The sequence below is a fragment of the Chanodichthys erythropterus genome, chromosome 11 (genome assembly GCF_024489055.1).
Source record: "Chanodichthys erythropterus isolate Z2021 chromosome 11, ASM2448905v1, whole genome shotgun sequence".
Taxonomy (NCBI): domain Eukaryota; kingdom Metazoa; phylum Chordata; class Actinopteri; order Cypriniformes; family Xenocyprididae; genus Chanodichthys; species Chanodichthys erythropterus.
The window spans coordinates 29,571,119-29,589,407 of NC_090231.1; the positions used below are offsets into that span (position 1 = coordinate 29,571,119).

The 18,289-nt window shown below is 37.7% G+C and overlaps 1 protein-coding gene across 1 annotated transcript in view; it reads left to right on the plus strand.

Annotated features, from left to right (window-relative positions):
- The first annotated feature begins 7,772 nt into the window (after positions 1-7,772).
- fto (FTO alpha-ketoglutarate dependent dioxygenase) overlaps positions 7,773-18,289 on the plus strand; it is a 159,587-nt gene continuing 149,070 nt past the window's right edge. The window contains exon 1 of the mRNA XM_067402304.1: positions 7,773-8,283. Coding sequence (XP_067258405.1) covers positions 8,206-8,283 — 78 coding nt within the window. The 5' untranslated portion in view covers positions 7,773-8,205. The remainder of the gene's footprint in view (positions 8,284-18,289) is intronic.

The window sequence follows — 18,289 nt, forward strand, 5'->3', positions numbered from 1 at the left end:
CCCCCAAAAATCCAGTCGAAATTCAGCCTGCAACCACCATAAAAGTTAAAAGTCAGCCAGCTAGGCCCTTTTTCTTTAATGATAAGAGGAGCATTATATGTGGTCACATATTCAAATGCCACCTGCAAATTATTGGACCGTGGAGGGATTTTTTCCCTTTAACACATACAAATGCATTGTGTGCTTTTTATTGGGGCAAGCAAAAAAAAAAAAAAAGAGTCACTAATCTGATCCTGGTTCAGTCAGAGGACGCCCACCACCAACACATCTGCGGACCAGCTGAGCGAAGTGTTCTTACCCGGTCCAACTCCTCCCGCTTCAGCATATCAAAGAGCCTAAGGGTGCCTTGGCACTGCTCAGATAGTTGTCCTTTTTATAAAAGACAAATAAGCTCAAACCTCGGGCCGCCATCCAAAAGCCGTCTATGACACCATGTTGAAACGAGCACTTGGCCGGCAGACATGTGATCAACATGCGCTTAAAAGCTGTGGCGGTTTCAGGACGGCAGCTCTTGTCTTCCACATTCTAATACAGTCACACATTCTTTCATTAATCTGGCCCAGCGCTGCGCCGCAAAACAACATAATTTGCAAAACCACTTGATGGCTTCAAAAGGTTTTACCCAGACAGCTTTGGTCTCCCTGACAGTGAGAGAGACAGAGAGGGGGAGGACGGGGGTTATGGAAAGTGTCAGCACTAGGTGTGTGGTAGGCCTCTGTCTTTTTCGGCCTCTTGCGTGTGCTCTTTTTTCCTTGAAGGTTGTGTTTACATGTCAGATTGTTTGTTTGACATTCTGATATCATCATGAAAATCATGAATTACAGTGATGTTCAATTAAGAAAACATCACAGAGTGCTTGTTTTTCTTCCCCTCGGCCTCTCGCTGCTTTTGCAAGTGCTTTTGTAGTTGATGTTTGAAGGGTCCTGTGAAGGCTGAAATAATTGGGCATCAGGACAAGGGCAAAAGGCCTCATGATGATGTAGCTGGTGTGCTGATGATGTAGAAATTGAAAACAATACTGCTAGTAATGATGGAAACAGCCGCTGATGACCGTCAGCAGCTTAAGACACACGCGTGTATCCTCTAAACGGTCTCGTCATCTCTCGCTAATAAGGCATCCTGTTTAACACGCAGGCGACACATCGCCTCCACTGAGTCATAGAACAACTGCATCTAAATGGAAACAAGGAGCTTTTGGGTTTCAACATCAAAGCAATTAATGAACGATGGATAACCAGAAGCCACTCTTTAGCCCAGGCCAAACCAAACACACACGCATATACACACCAAATCAAAAACACAATTAAACACATGCTGTTTGAGCAGAGAGACTGCTTTCTTACTGCTTAGATTCAATCAACGGCTGCTGAAAACCTCAAACGGAAGATAATATTGCTTTATCCTCACACAAGCATGTCATTTTTATATCCTCATGAGGACAGAATCATTCACTGGGAAAGTAAAATATAAATAAATCATCTGCTGAGCACAGTTATAGGCCACAGAAGAGGTATTTAATGGTATTTTATTATTTGTAGATTACATTTAATAGATTACACTCTAATGAAAACATTTGCAGTTGGTTTTTTAAAGGATGTCATTGTAGTAATTGGGCAGAGATTTCTCTCCATTTACACAGTTTTGACCTGCAGTTGCCGCAAGGCTTTGGTGTATTTAACACATCGAAACAGAATCGTTTTGTGAAGCAATTAGCTTAATTTACTCGAGTTTCGAAAGCTTCTTTATACCCATCACTAATGAACGCCAATATCGACAACAGTGAAAGGCCCAATACTTTGTAGCTACGACGTGCGTGTTAGGAAATTTAATAACGTAAGCTAACGGAAGTAACGTTACGCGTTACATTCTCAGGTAACCTTAGGCGATTTTCGTTTATTGCCAGTCTTCACTTTGAAGTAAACTATAGTCATAGTGCAGCAATACGAAAGCTTGCTATGCAAAGGTAGTTAAAGGAAACCTTTATAGCAACTTACCTGAATGACACATCCGGCCGATTTAACGATGCAAACGTGAAGGTAACTCCAACATTGCCAACAGGTTTATGATTTCCTGGTCAACACAAGAGCACACGGTAAAACTCTCGCACGTTTGCGTAAAAGTACGTTTCTGGCCTAAGGACCTCTGCCATTCATGTTATCTTTTAATAAATAGCGTAGTTTTACCATGCTCTAGACAGCAGAAGAAAATACCGGAGATGAAAAACATGGCAATTCTGTCACAAACTTAATCACACTTCTTTTCTCCATTCAGGCAGGCAGAGAACTCTACTAAGCATGCGTGTCATCACTCTTTGCTCGACATGACTGACGTATTTTCAGTATAATTTCAAGATAATATGAAATTAATTATATATTCTGTTGTGTAGATTAATTATAGTCCATATACATTCATTTTAAAAATCTGCTTCTTACCTTTCATTATTGGTGTGCAGTTATGTTCTGATAATAATCTCTTGGTTCTGTGTAAAATGCAAAGTTTAAAAATAGTGGTAGTAAAACAAATATGTCACACTGCAGAATAACCTTTTTTTTTCTGTGCAATTCTCATGTCAAGTTCTCAGTGAACCTTTCTGATCACTGACAGATTTATTATTTTACATTTAAATAAGGCCTGCTGTTGAATACTACTTGGGTTTATAATTGCTTAGAGTTCTGTCACCTTTTTTTTTCTCCATTTATCTCTCTTAATACAAAAGCATTGACTCTTGAATAAGGAATCAAAAAGCATGTCACCAGCTTTAGTGACAACAATAAAACATTTAATTTTGCAGTTTTTATTTAGTACTTCTCCTTTTTTTGCCCTCTGCACTTTGGTAATGGCTCGTGCACAGTGCATCATGGGAAAAAATGCACAATGGAGTCCAGAGAAGCCCTCATAAAAATAACCCAAAACATTTGGGTTCAAAGAGTTTGCTTTTAATATTCATTTACCTCTTAATTATTCCATTATTGTTCTTCAGCTTTCATTTTGAAGAGGCTTTGATCTGAGGAGGTTGTATAGAACTGAGATTTCAAATATTTTGTAGAAGCTGCCAGGACAAAGAGATCAAGCAGAAGGATGGCATTTGTTGATCTGCAGCGATGTGCCCTTACTTTCCCTTTGAAAACTCAGAACAATGTTTTGTGTAGAAGGCAGATGACTTCAACCTACTGCAGTAATGCATGAATAAAAGCAGTCATTCCAGGGCAACCGCTTCAGTGGCTTAACCTTCACCATTAGGACTAGCATACGAGGCACAGACACACAGAAAAGATGTGTGCTTCTGTATATATAGAATTTTATAATGTCTTTCAGCCTGACATTGGGCATGAGTTTTAAAACAGGGCTCTTTTGTATGTCAAACCTCACATTTTAATGGATTTCCTATAAAACTGTTCACCGATCATGGTATTCAAATCACAGCTCTAGCAAAACTGCCCCCTCTGATGGCGTCTGGAAGCGATCCTAGCCAAGGAGGTACGCCACATCTAACGGCAGGCTGCACGCTCTTCCTTCAGCAGCCATCAGGCTTTTTCCTGTGGTGCGTGTGTGATCATTTATAGGGGGCTTAATCAACATGTATTTAGTGCATGTATTTTGTGAATCATTTTTATAGGCCCTGGTTGCCTGATTCTGTGTACATAAGCCAAAGGTTGTGCCAGATCTGAACACGGATCCAACAAAAAGGGCCACCGTGACATTCAAAGAAGGGGTTGTTAACCCTTATTTCACAAACTATTACAAGGTGCTGTAAATCAGAGACTAATAATGTTTGTAGAGCTTCATAGACTCTCAGAAAAAAAAAAAAAAAAAAAAAAAAGTACAAAAGCTGCCACTTGGGCAGTATCTTTTTATTTACTTCAGAGAGGTGCATTTTAGCACCTGAAATGCACAAATGAGTACCTTTTGAAAGGGTAGTGCCCTAGTGACACCTTTTGTCTCTTTTTTTTTTTCTGAGAATGTATGGTCCTTGAAACACTAATTATGTTTTGTACCCAGACTTTCCAGTGCCACAGGCCCTCTGACATCCGAGAGCTTTAAAGGTGGGGCATACAAACAGGAATATGAAAATAAAACTGAGAACAGGGGGGGATCCCTTCGAGAGGCAGGAATGCATAAAGTCAGCAAGAAAAGAAAATCTCTTTTGAAAAGGGTGCATAATCATTCTGAGAGCTCCAGTGTGGAACCTAAATAATACAGTTCAGGTTTTGATATAACTATTACTGCCTGGGAAGAGCGCTTTGAAGTTAATTGAAACCACTGGGCAGCAATCTTCTTTATAGCACTGACAAATAACAGTTTCCTACAGCTTATCATTGAAGGTTAGGGCATGGGGAGGCACATGCCTGTTCCATATGCCCACTCAATACAAATAAAACTCAAAAGGCCTCCCTTTTCTCCCAGGCACACCACGGAGGACACTGAGAAAATAGTCACGGACAGGATGTGGGGAGGACAAAATTGGTCTTTAGCAATCTTGAACAACAGCCTTAATGTCTGACCCCCATTACTGTGTGTGTGTTTTACCAGACTTTACCAACCCTTTAGAATAAACCACATCACAACTTGATAATGCTACATTAAAGTATAGGTGGCCCAATATACTGTATGCGCTCAAAGGGAAACCTATTATTATTCAAAGGAGAGACTGCTTTTAGTTACAAGCTGTTTTCCAAACCATGTAGCAGGTTCTGGTTCTAATATTTGAGCTGAGCACAACGGTCACTGAATTTGTCTTTAATGTTCCTTATTGTTTTTCTGGCACAAGGCTCTTTTTCACCTTTGATTTCAACCCTGTGCAGTCTCTCTCTCTCTTTTTTACATGCCTATTATATTTTGGTAAAACACAGGCCCGTTGGAGGGTCATCCGCTGCACAATAACACATAACATCCCCCATGTTGAAAAGTGAGAACAGAGAATTGGCCAGACAAAAGACAAGGAGGATTTGATGAGCTGCAGGAGTTCAAAGTTTTCCGTCTTCCGTCTTTTTTTTTTTTCTTGAACCCGAGCTTGTACCACATCTGAAAGCGCGCTGCCCCTCAACCTGCGTTTAAGTTGCTGATCACGTATTAAAAGTATTCTTGAACATGATGAGATGGATGATTGGATGCAGAGCAGGCTGACAGGCACCGGCTCAAAGACACAATCCGCCACTGCTGGGTCTGCAAAGTCCCGCTGGTGAGCGTTTAAACAAGCCTTGATTGACAGATGTAATATACGGAGACCGGTTTAACACGCACACCCTAAAGAAACGTTAATTGAATGATTGGATGTGAAGCATAAACAGACATGAACTTTTGTTTCCTAATAAAGCTATGACAGAATAATAATTTCCTTTCCATTAGCTTACAAAAGAATCCCCCATAGACACATGTGCTTATGCTCTTATATCCATATGGAGCCACTTTGCTCAAGGTATTTTTCAAACACATATTTCCCTCCAAAGCTAAAAGAGAAGGGCGGAAATGTAGGTTATAAATAGGAATCAAAAGAGCCCTCCTGTTTATTGCAACAAGATGACAGAGACACTGAAATCTTTGAAAGTATGAGTGCTTTGAGCTTTTTACAAGACAGGTGAAGAGAACACATGTGTTCAATCTGCGTACCAGGCTCGCCTGGCTCAGCCCTATCATAAAAGAAGAGAGATTACAAAGAAGTCTAATGAAGACACTGATCAAAGTCTGTAATGCTAATACATAGCAGGTGTTTTGAAACCTTTTAATACCCCCCTGGCCCTCCGCGGGGCTCGTGCCTGTATATCTTTCACAGAGCGGGGCTTTTTGTCCTCGGCTGAAACTGGGAACCAGCGGAGTGCTTTTCAACACTGCTTCACATGCATTACGAGATATCTGTTGACCTCAGACGCTCAGAGGGGGTTATGTCCATGTCATACACAAATGCTGCTACATATTCTATTACAGCTCAAAGTGGTGTTTTTGGAAAATGGAATATCCTGCTTTGGGGCCCTTCTGTCTTCAGCTGTACAGCACCTGGGCAAAGGCTGGAGAAGAGGTTGTAAGAGACCTGGCAAAGACTAACTTTTTGGAATATGCTCAAAGCACGATGACTATTTTTGTAAGAGCTGCAAAGCTCTGTTTCTGATTTCCATTCATTGAAGGCAAGGACAAACCTCAGGAGAGTACAAACAGTGGCTGAGCTGCTCTGTTTTAACTCAGCTATGTGTTATTAAATCTAATCATGGTATAATCATTTATTATTAATTTACTCTCTATTGTCCAAAGAAACTACACCCACCTGTGAGCCTTGAGTCAAACTTGAAAACCATAGTGATATAATCAGATCAGTTCAGGGGCTCTAAGGCAACCCTCAAGGAAAATGTGTTTTAATTTGATCCTAATATGTGTTATTTACATATTTTGGTCAAATTTGATTCACGTGTAGTCCAAGTTCAGTCTGATGCAATGAGATCCAGTCAGTCGAAGAAGTTGATGAGGACTTATTTCTTTGACAAACTTGATCTTACCATTATTTGTAGTGCATGGTGTTTAAAACCCTCTGAACCCCTGAAAATATGAATCACCTTCAGTGGCAAGTAAAGAAGTATTTTCAAGAACTTTACATTATATATCATCAAATGTTTTAGAGAAAATAACAAAAAAACTATGTGTTGCCTCAAGACAACATTATATTTGTAAGGAAAAGAGTATTATCTAAATATATTTGCATTTCCGCATGATGTTGTAATGCACTTATAAGAATAGTATTTCACATACTATATCTGTATATATTATGATCTGCACATTTTCTATTGCACTTCATAAAGGTATAAAACACAGGTATCACTGGCAGTTGATGAGGGGTCATATACTGTGATGAGGAAGATGAGGTCATAGTGACAGTCCATCAGGGAGAGAGTTGAGAGAGAAGATGGAGATGAGGATGAAGAAGGATATTATAACTTGATATAATAACATAGTAATATGGTTTGGTAATACTTGTGTTCCACGATGGTACAATGCCTGAGAGCAACAGCTGGATATAAAATGTTACTTTTTATTAAATATGAACTTTTAAAACTGGATAAATTTGTTTGTTCAAGTGTCTAGTTAAAGAAATCAATGTTTTCAATAAATATATTTCTTTTTTCTATGTGAAATGAAAATGCCAAATGCTTTAATTTGTCCATTGTGGTACAATGTTGCCTACAAAAAATTAATAAATTAAAAATTTATGAAAATGTTTATTGATATTGTTAAAGTGTCCAATTTTAAGCAGGAAAAACAACTCAAATAATTTTTCCTCATTGATATCATAGCATTCCATAGTTTAAACAAAAAAAAACAACAAAAAAAAACTCAATGCTAAAAAACCCGCACACAAATACATAACAATACATATTTACAATCTGTGATAAAACAAAAGGCAATAAAGTTTTTCTTTATCCCATTATTGTCTTTATCATAGATTGTAAATATGTATTATTGTTTTATGAAATAGGATTACATGAATATATGAAATCAAAAATAATATTGATAAATCATAAGCAATATATGATTAACATGAAATATGAATAAAATGCATGAATGGCCATTTTGTATCCACCAAGTCAAATGTAGATTGTTTTATGGAAGAATATTTTTATTTTTTAATACACACACTTAATACAATATTTAATACTAAAAATAATGAACATTTGTTTTTGTTATATTGCATTTATTTAAATAACATTGAAAAGGTCACAAAACCTGGTCACAAAACTGTGATATTAATAAGTATTCTGAATATGCATATAACTTGGTTATACCTAAACTCTATTCTAAGCTGAGTTTCCATTATTCACTGAAGGGTAAGTCACTTTATCAGATAGTTACACATTATTAATACATACTAGTCTACACATTTAGTAAAAACAACCATTATTTTAACATCAGGTCTAGCGCTACATAAAATCTCTCTCCTCCACACAACTGCGGAGCTTTTCGCCCATATCCACTTCCGGTTCTACTCAAATTACAAGCATGGTTTTTCCTGGCGCGAGGATTCTGGGAAACGCAGTCCTAACCGGAATGCTCGGGACGACTTAAAAATAAAACACCAATATAAAGTAACAACACCATGTCCATTGCCATACCAGTTTCCTAAAAATTCATAAACATCGCTAAGTGTATATTTACATCCACTCAAGAAAATTTTCACACGCTATCGGCACAATCTGAGGACTACATACCCCAGCACGGCGCGCTATGAAACCGAGGCAGCGTAAACAGTACTTCAGGAACATGAAAAGATCGGATGACAGTGAGAGGGAAAAGAGGAGAAAGGTATCGCTTGTAGTTTTCTCTCAGTTAGCCAAGCACCACATGTAGTTGTGGAGTTTGTGATACACCGTCCAGTGTGCCCGTTGCGGTATTGCATGCGCTGGTTGGTTCTGTGTGTTCATTTGAAGTGCGCATGTGATGCTGCTGATTGCTCCTGAAATGTTTCCTTTCTTTTATCGCAAGAGTTCTGTCTGTGTGTGTACACAGTCATCCGGCACACGAGTGTGTGTTGAGGCACAGCGGGGGGAGTGTTTTCTCATGACTGCCACACACTGACTTTGCTGAAATGGCTTCTGTGGCGGCATTACAGTGCGTTCAATCATGGTGCTAATGAATGAAGTAAAGAGAAGACGCGTGTCCAGGTGTCTGTCTTTTTACAGGTGTCTCTGCTAAACCAACTATTCCTAATTGATTTTACTTATTTATTAAAGCGCATGTGTCGTGTTTTTGGTCTGGGGTGATTCATCCATGAGCTGGTCTGGAAATGAATAGGTCGTGTTTGTAATTTAGCAGAGACTGTAATAGGTTGTGTTGCAGCTGTATTTATCTGAACAAGTTCCGTTACTTTGTCGGTGTGTCATTTTGAGAAGCTTGTTGGTACTGAAAGTATACAGTGACATATTGGTCTTTATCACAACATAAACGCATCTTTGACATAAATGATTACACTGTTTTTTTTTTTTATGTGCATAGAAAAAAATGTCCTCTTAAAGGAGCAGAATGCCCGAAAAATCGATTCCAGGAGCAACCATTGCCCCATTAAAAAAAAATAAAATAAAATGAAAAATAAATAAATAAATAAATAAAGACTCTAATAATTGTTTACTGTTTTGTTGAATGGAAGTAAGTTATGTTTAACAGGCTGGCATATTTAAAAATGTTAAATGTATTTACAATACTTAAAGCTGTCCGTAACTTTTTTTTTGGTTAAAAATTATCCAAAATCAATTTTTGAGCAAGTACATAACCAGCCAGTGTTCAAAACTATCTCATTATCTTGTCTCCATTCACAATGGTAAGCTTGTAATAATGTTTTATAATAAGAGCGACATGTTGGACTTCCGCGGGAAAATTGAGCATGCAGCAGTTCGTCTGTGCGTCATTACGTCACATCCGTAAACAGAAAGGAAGGAGTCCAGGCTAGTCGGTTTTATCACGTGAGGATGCAGCTGGTAGCGGATCATTTATAGCCTTTTCTCACAGCAGCTGAAATAATTAAACTTATCATTTTGATGGTGGATTGTAATCCAGAAAGATCCAAATGACAATCATCAGTGACAACTGGAGATTTGCCCATAGTCAAAAAGCAAAAGACTTTGGACTGTTGAGTGGCTACAGAAATTGAAATCTACAGGTAACGCTAATATACACTAAATACACATAGTCATAGTAATGCTGATGTTAACATTAACGATTTGAGAACAAAGTATAACAGTAATAATAATTTGCACGGTTTGGCATGATCCGAGTTAAGCGATCGTTAGATTTAATCATCTTTGGCAGCACTAATTATTGTAGGCCTAATACTTTTTTCCTCAGTTGGTCAAAAGTGGCAGATGTGTTACTTGTTCAGATTATATTTTTCAGTGAAAATTCTGATATTGGTCATACTTTCAAGACGTAGAATCTGTGATTCTGAAGTGCAGTATCCACACCAAGTGTTAGATTCATCCGCGCTGACGAGCTGTGCCAATGCACAACACGCGTACAGATAACTGTTCCGCATATGACTGCAATTGCAGGTTTCAAACAGAGATGGCGACAAAGAGGAAAAATCACGGACTGCAGCTTTAACAAGTTGACGTCACTTTCTGATCTTGTCTGTGATTAAGATGCTTTGGTTTTGATAATCAAAATACATTTAATAATTTGGCATTTTGTTTGCTTTTCAAATGACTGTAGTTTGATTTGTGAGTAGTTAGTGAAGTTATTAGAAGTAAAGTCAGCAGCCTATTTCTCATCAGTTCTCACTTTCTTGAACCATACAATTAATTTTCCACTCCTTGTTCTTTCTTTTGTTCAGTTTTGTTCAGCTCACTCTGATGCATGCTTTTGGTTCATGTCTGACAGCAGGGAATCTATGTAGTATGTGGTTCCTCCACATTATTGCAGCTGCCACAGGGACCAGATGAGTCTCTGACTTCTTGAGAACTTGATCCAGCTAGTTTTGGGTCTGTACAGCAGACATACAGACTGACAGCTCTGCTACCCTTCCCCATCTTATCTCTCTCCTTCACAAAAAAAATGGATCAGGGCAGAAACCGCAGATCAGCTAGACTGAGTGATTGGTGTGTGGATTCCTGTGGTTCCTCAATATAAAATGCAAGTCCATTTAATCATTTTAATAAATAAAAGGGAGTACATTGTTGTCTCAGCCATAAACATGTGTGCATTTATGCCCAATAACTGTAGGATGTGGATGGATGTCAGCAGAGGGCCTGTGAACTATCCGTCTCAAAAAGGAATTATATTTATCCTTAGTTCAGCTCTGCCAGGCATTTCCTAACCATATGTGGCACATGTGTATGATTTTTTTTGTTATTATTATTATAATTTTTTTAAAAGACCACTTCCATTATCATGCACTAAAAGAGGAAGACTATTGGCTAATACCCTTTTAAAAACTGACTTCATGCTTAAGGCTAAAAGTCACCTTACATGGCCTTCAACCCAAAATGGATGGTCAGAGACATTGGACAATCAGAGTTGCTATTTTAATATTGCCAGGGTGACCACAAATATCCCACTGAAATCATAAATGCCATTTTGGCCATTTTATTGCATTTGCAGAGGTATGTGGGCCCTGTTGTTTTTCTTTCCTTACAGTTATGAATTGGAAAAGCGCTTTCTTGTTGTTTTCTTCCATCTGTTGAGCATGTTTTATTTCTTCACACCCACAACTTTGTTGATGACTGCATATTATGTTCAGCTTGTACTGTGATGAATAGTGCATTTGATTAAATAAATAAACATACTAAAAAAATAGTAGTTAAATAAACAAATAAAAGTTTTTTGTTTTTTTTTTAAATAATGAATTGCATTATTTCACAGCAGCAGTGTACGTGAGGAGCACAGAGGGTTGCCAGATGTTCAGAGGCTTTCACTCCTCCCGTCCCATCTTTCAGAGAGTTCTCGGCTCATTGGCTTTCTCGGCTCGTGTGTTTTGCTGGGGAAAGCTGTTTAGGCTATTTCGTTCCTGAACACTCATTAAAATGTTTTGTGTTCCCCTTGGCGATTCTGTTAAATTAACAGCTAGGTTGAGTTCAGGCCTGATTATGAGGCCACACAGCCAGTCTTGATTAATCAATTTCTCCCACAAAATGTTCCTCTGTAAATTAGTGTTAAAGTAACGATTTATAGGTCCTAATGCCGAGCCGCTGTCATGTCGGAGCTGGTGTTTTAGCGGGAGGTGGTGTCACTTTCGGCGTAATCAGCAGCTTTTCTGCCCCCCTTGTCGTTTTCCCCCTCTCTGTTCGTCACCGTACGCCTACGTCCTATTAATGAGTCCATAATAGAGAAACAGTGTCGGACAGCCACATAAAACACACTCAGGAATACATAATTAGACCGGTGTTCAAGCCACGCTAGGGGCAGATTTATATCCGGTGATGAAAAAGAAAGAAAAAATGAAAGAAAATATGGAGGCAGTGTAGTGTAGCTCATGACTTCTGATTCCTGAAATCTGAAAAGACGAAAAAACAGTCGAGGGAACGAGGGAGGGTGGGAGTGTTAGAAAAAAATACTGCCACAGTTGATAATGATACCATTACACTAATGGAGGCAGCAAATGAAGTAGCAGGCGGACACTGTGCTTTATTGCCATAGGGGGTCGTTTTCTGCCGCATTCCTAATGGCTGGAACCGCTGGTATTGATCAGGCCATCATACCGCTAATCCACACGTGCATTACTTACTGCCACAACACCGTGTCAGTCTTTCCACTGCTGCTACCCACAGCCCACCCTGCTCTCTTCCCACAGGCCCTGCACAAGACCCTGCAAAGTCTGTGATTTAAGGGTCGAGGGTTGGATTGTGGTCATTGAATGTCCCCTTAGTCAGGCCTCTTTTGTTTTATGATACACAGAGGGAGAGTGAGTGGACAGAGTGATTAAGTACAGGCATAGGTGTTTGTTTAATTAAGAGGTAACGCATCATCTGCGCTTCTTCCTTTTTTATAGTAGTTAGTCTGTGTTCAGTTGAACCATGTGTGTGCCGCTGACTTTTCTAATGGTTTGGAGCTGTAAATAAGTCTAGGCTGATCCATATCCATTGGTGAAGCCATCTGCTAAATGGCAAGTAAAAACACCTGCCTTGCCAAATCCTTGATCAAGTGTTTTACTGGACTCCTGGTGAAAATGTTTTCAATTAAAGAACGACTGATCTGACAACACTACATAAAAAAAAAAAAAAAAAAGGAAGCAGATTTTTATTTTCACACTTAACTCTTAACTCATTTCAGATCTTTTTTTTTTATTGTTTTTTATTATTATTTCATTATTAATTTACACATTTATTGTTTTTATATAGGTTTTTTTTTAAATATAGAACAGTAAAGGTAACAAGTGTTTCATTGTCTTTTTTATTTATTAAAATATTAATATATTTCTTTCATTCTTTTACTCTGATGCAGCATTGGTGGCCCAATATGGCCCCAAATTTCATTAAACTACCTTTCAAATGTTTGTAAAGGCTGCATCTATTTGATTAAAAATGCAGTAAAATAGTAATATTGTTAAGTAGTATTACAATTTAACATAACTTTTTTTTATATTTGAATAAATCTTACTTTTTCTTTTTTTTTCAGCATCATTACTCCAGTATTCAGTGTCACATGATCCTCCAGAAATCATTGTAATATGCTGATTTGGCCGATTTGACCTTTGTAATCTTTATTATTATATTTTGTCATTATTAATGCTGAAAACAGTTTTGCTGCTTTTTAAAGGTGCCCTAGAATTAAAAATTGAATTTATCTTGGCATAGTTGAATAACAAGAGTTCAGTACATGGAAATGACATACAGTGAGTCTCAAACTCCATTGTTTCCTCCTTCTTATATAAATCTCATTTGTTTAAAAGACTTCCGAAGAACAGGCGAATCTCAACATAACACCGACCGTTACGTAACAGTCGGGCTCATTAATATGTACGCCCCCAATATTTGTATATGCCAGCTCATGTTCAAGGCATTACACAAGGGCAGCCATGAATGTCTGGATCTGTGCACAGCTGAATCATCAGACTAGGTAAGCAAGCAAGAACAATAGCGAAAAATGGCAGATGGAGCAATAATAACTGACATGATCCATGATAACATGATATTTTTAGTGATATTTGTAAACTGTCTTTCTAAATGTTTCGTTAGCATGTTGCTAATGTACTGTTAAATGTGGTTAAAGTTACCATAGTTTCTTACTGTATTCACGGAGACAAGAGCCGTCATTATTTTCATTTTTTTAAACACCAGCAGTCTGTATAATTCATAAACACAACTTCATTCTTTATAAATCTCTCCAACAGTGTGTAATGTTAGCTTTAGCCACGGAGCACTATCAAACTCATTCAGAATCAAATGTAAACATCCAAATAAATACCATACTTACGCGATTAGACATGCTGCATGACGAACACTTTGTAAAGATCCATTTTGAGGGTTATATTAGCTGTGTAAACTTTGTTTATGCACTGTTAAGGCAAGGGGAGCATGAGAATTTAAAGGGTCCGGAGCCTAAATCGGTTCATATTTAATGATGCCACAAAATAGGCAGTAAAATAATAAAAAAAAAAAAAAAAAAATTTTGAACTGAAAAATAATTTTTGTAAAATAATACATTTTCTGTCATCAATTAATGCATCCTTGCTGAATAAAAGTATTAATATCTTTCCAAAACTAAAAAAATCTTACTGAACCCAAACTTTTGAACGATATGAAATGAACCAAGAATTATCTTTAGGCCAGATTTCATTGTGTTTAAGATGAAAATGTGTGCTTATGTAACCTTTAAAAGAGCGATGAGTTACATGCTTAGATTACCCAATGTTCTTTGAGAACATTTTTAATGAATGCTCCAGTTCCTTCCGTAAGCCCTTAGCACCTGATGATGAAATCCGCTTCATCACTAATGACTTAAAGCTCGATTAACAAGTACGAACAGGCCTTACTTTAGCTCAGCCCTGTTCTGCTGTCATCTCCGCAGCCCCTGCCTGGCCTGAGCCATCAGTCTCATTTTCCTGTATCAGCATATCGGCACTAACCTCTGCCCTCCGCTAATCAAACACTTCACCTTAAGGGAAACATTCATTCAGCTCTCTCATTATGATGGCTTCTGTGGTCATAAAGATGTATATTTATATTTCCCCACCTCGTTGCTCTGCTGTTGCAGGGAAACTAGATATTGATCTGGATATTTAGTCATTTCTTTCTGCTGGGACATCAATATTACGCTAACATGTATGCGAGCTGTGCTTGACCCTGGCCCCTGTCTCTATCCATTCTCCCATTGGAGCTCAGTGATATACTATTTTGAAAAGCAAATCAATGAGTGAATATGAAGTTTGAGGAGTAATATAAGGCGACCCTGAGGCCTATAGCAGTCGCATTGATCCGATGTGTGGATTAAGGTTGATTTGTTTGTTGTGAAGCTTTTCACCTTTATATCATCAAGAGGTCCAGTGTACGCACACACACACACACACACACACACACACACACACACACACACACACACACACACACACACACACACACACACACACACACACACACACACACACACACACACACACACACACACACACACACACACACACACACACACACACACACACACACACACATGTTTGTTTTTGTGAATTGTGGGGACTTTCCATAGACTTCAATGCATTTTACACTGAACAAACTGTACATTCTATCCCCCTACCCTGCCCCTACCCCTAAACCTAACCCTCACAGGAAACTGTGCAAACTTTTACTTTTTCACAAAAACTCATTCTATATGATTTATAAACCCATTTACATTGTGGGGACCGCTGGCTGGTCCCCACGATGTAGGTGAACTCAGGTTTATATTACATCATGGGGACATTTGGTCCCCACAATGTAATATAAACAAAAGCACACACACACACACACACACACACACACACACACACACACACACACACACACACACACACACACACACACGCACACACGCACACACGCACACACGCACACACGCACACACGCACACACACACACACACACACTCATATCCCCTAAATGCCTTTTATGGTTATTTCCATCATTTCCATTATAACTTATTTGCATTTATTAAGAATAATGATTATGAAATAACCATTATAGGCTGTTGTTCATGCTTTGTTTATCAGATATTCATGTGGGGTTGTATTATAGGCCCATATTATGCACATTATGAACATCCTGTTAGATGTCTGACCATTTTTATGGTTCTATTTTATAATGTAATTTTTATAAAGACATTAATTCCTAAAGTTGGGCTTCAGTAGACTTGTTTCTTCTTCTTAAAAGGGCTGCTTTATCAGCTTTTATATTCTTTTTATAGACTGTCTGAGATTGTAATTGGTTTTATGAGTCATAGGGTGAGATTTGCCATTGACACTAAAGATTTTACCTTCATTCTAACATTTAGTTTTTGTGTTGAGATCCACTTATTGTTTTAAAATGTCACTTGAAAGGAGTTATTTATTCTTGATCATGCATACTCATAAGATCCGATCACAAAAAGGCTGTCAACATCATCCAATATGCCACCTGTTTTTAGTTTTGAGAGCCTCGTCAAATGCAGCTATGTTTTATGCTGTTATACTGTATTTGTGTGTAGTGCATTACAGTAGATTGGCTTTATATTTGTTTTTCACCTTTATGTGACCAGCTCTACACCCAATTGGATAAATGCATGAAGTAAGAACCAAACGTGCCTCTGTCAGCCGTATGGCTCAAGGGGGAGGTCTGGCACATACATAAGGGTTGATTTGGCAGCTATTGGCTGATCAGTGGTGATGTATAGTCAATAATCAATGTGATCAATTACAATAGGATCACCTTAGAAAAGCTTTGAATAAACATAAGATTGACCTTGTAACCTAGACATCAACAGTTTAAGTCACCCAACAATGAAAATTCTGTCATTATTAATTACTAACCCTCATGTCATTCCAAACCTGTAAGACTTTCTTTCATCTTCGGAACACAAATGAAGATCTTTTTTGATGAAATCTAAGATTTCTGTCCCTTCATTGACAGCTATGCGACCACCACTTTGATGCTTCAAAAAGTTCATAAAGAGATCGTAAAACTAATCCATATTAATCGAGCGATTTAGTCCAAATCTTCTGAAGAGACTCGATCACTTTATATGATGAACAGATTTAATTTAGGCTTTTACTCACAGAAGCTTAACCGAAACAAGAAAAAAACTCTTCCAGAAGCTCAAATGTGCTGCGTAACACATGAGAATGAACCTCATTGGTTCTCAAATGCATCATGCAAACATGCTTGAGTTTCCGTTTATCACAACTGATGTGCGAGTTGATGAATGTTTATGTGTGAATATAAGCCTAAATTCAATCTGTTCATCAGCTGTCTTTTAATTCTATTAAGAGTCTTTTCTTTTCATATGTTATAAATAATTTAGTTATATATTATAGTTATTATATTTGTTTACTTTTTTTAACATTACATAATGCAACAACATGGAATTTAAAAAAGAAAAAAGAAAAAAGAAGAAAAATCACTGTATAATTTTTCCATCTGGCTGCTCAACTGAACAGCAGGCCCCTTCTTTGCTGTTTATTTGTGAATTTATTTTCTTGTGTAATAGCTCACCTTTTCTTGTAAAGGGAAACTAGCTAATGGCAGCCCTTTGCCCAACATCTGCTTCCTATTGCCAGTCCAAAGTCCCTCTTTTACTCGAACTACAGGAGGCCACTTTCACTAGAGCCTGTAAACACTAACTCTTAATTTGTACATCATAAGTTATGTTCTATAAATGAGGGAAGTGAAAGTGGGCCTGAGCACCTGGTGTGTGTGTGTGTGTGGATGCCCAATGGGTGACGAGGCACTGCCCCATAGTTGTGCCAGTTGGAAGGCTGTGCTTATGTCTGCATGCGCCAGACAGGAAAATGTATCCTGCCCTGCCAACCTACTGCTGGGTTCGCACAGGCAATGGATTTAAAGAGAGAAACAGGAAGCTTTTAGATGCTTCTCAGATGAATTTGATGGATATACCTGCTGTTGCTTATAATGAAAAAAATAAATAAAATAAATTAATTAAAAAAAATAATAAAAGACGAAAAATATCTAATCTAATAATAATAATTTTATATCGGATTTTGGATGCTCATATTGTATTAAAGGATTAGTTCACTTTAAAATGAAAATTACCCCATGATTTACTCACATTTTTTACAGCACATTTGTCATTCCTCAAGCCATCCTAGGTGTATATGACTTTCTTCTTTCAGACGAATACAGTCAAGAGTTATATTAATAAACACCCTGATGCTCCCAAGCTTTATAATGGCAGTGCACAGAAACCACCTGTTTGAAGCTCAAAAAAGTGCATCCATCCATCATAAACGTACTCTACATTAGGGCTGTCAAACGATTAATCGCGATTAATCACATACAAAATAAAAGTTTGAGTTTGCATAATATATGTGTGAGTAATGTGTGTAAATAATATGTATATATAAATACACACAAATTAATGTATATATTTAAGAGAAATATGTTATTTATGTACAAAAAATGTATTTATATATAATATAAATTATATAAAATATAAATAAATACATATACTTGCAAATATTTCTCAAATATATACATGGATGTTTTTGTATTTATATATATACATAATAATTACACACAGTACACCCACATATATTAAGCAAACTCAAACTTTTATTTTGTATGCGATTAATCGTGATTAATCGTTTGACAGCCCTACTCTACATGGCTCCGGAGGGTTAATAAAATCCTTCTGAAGC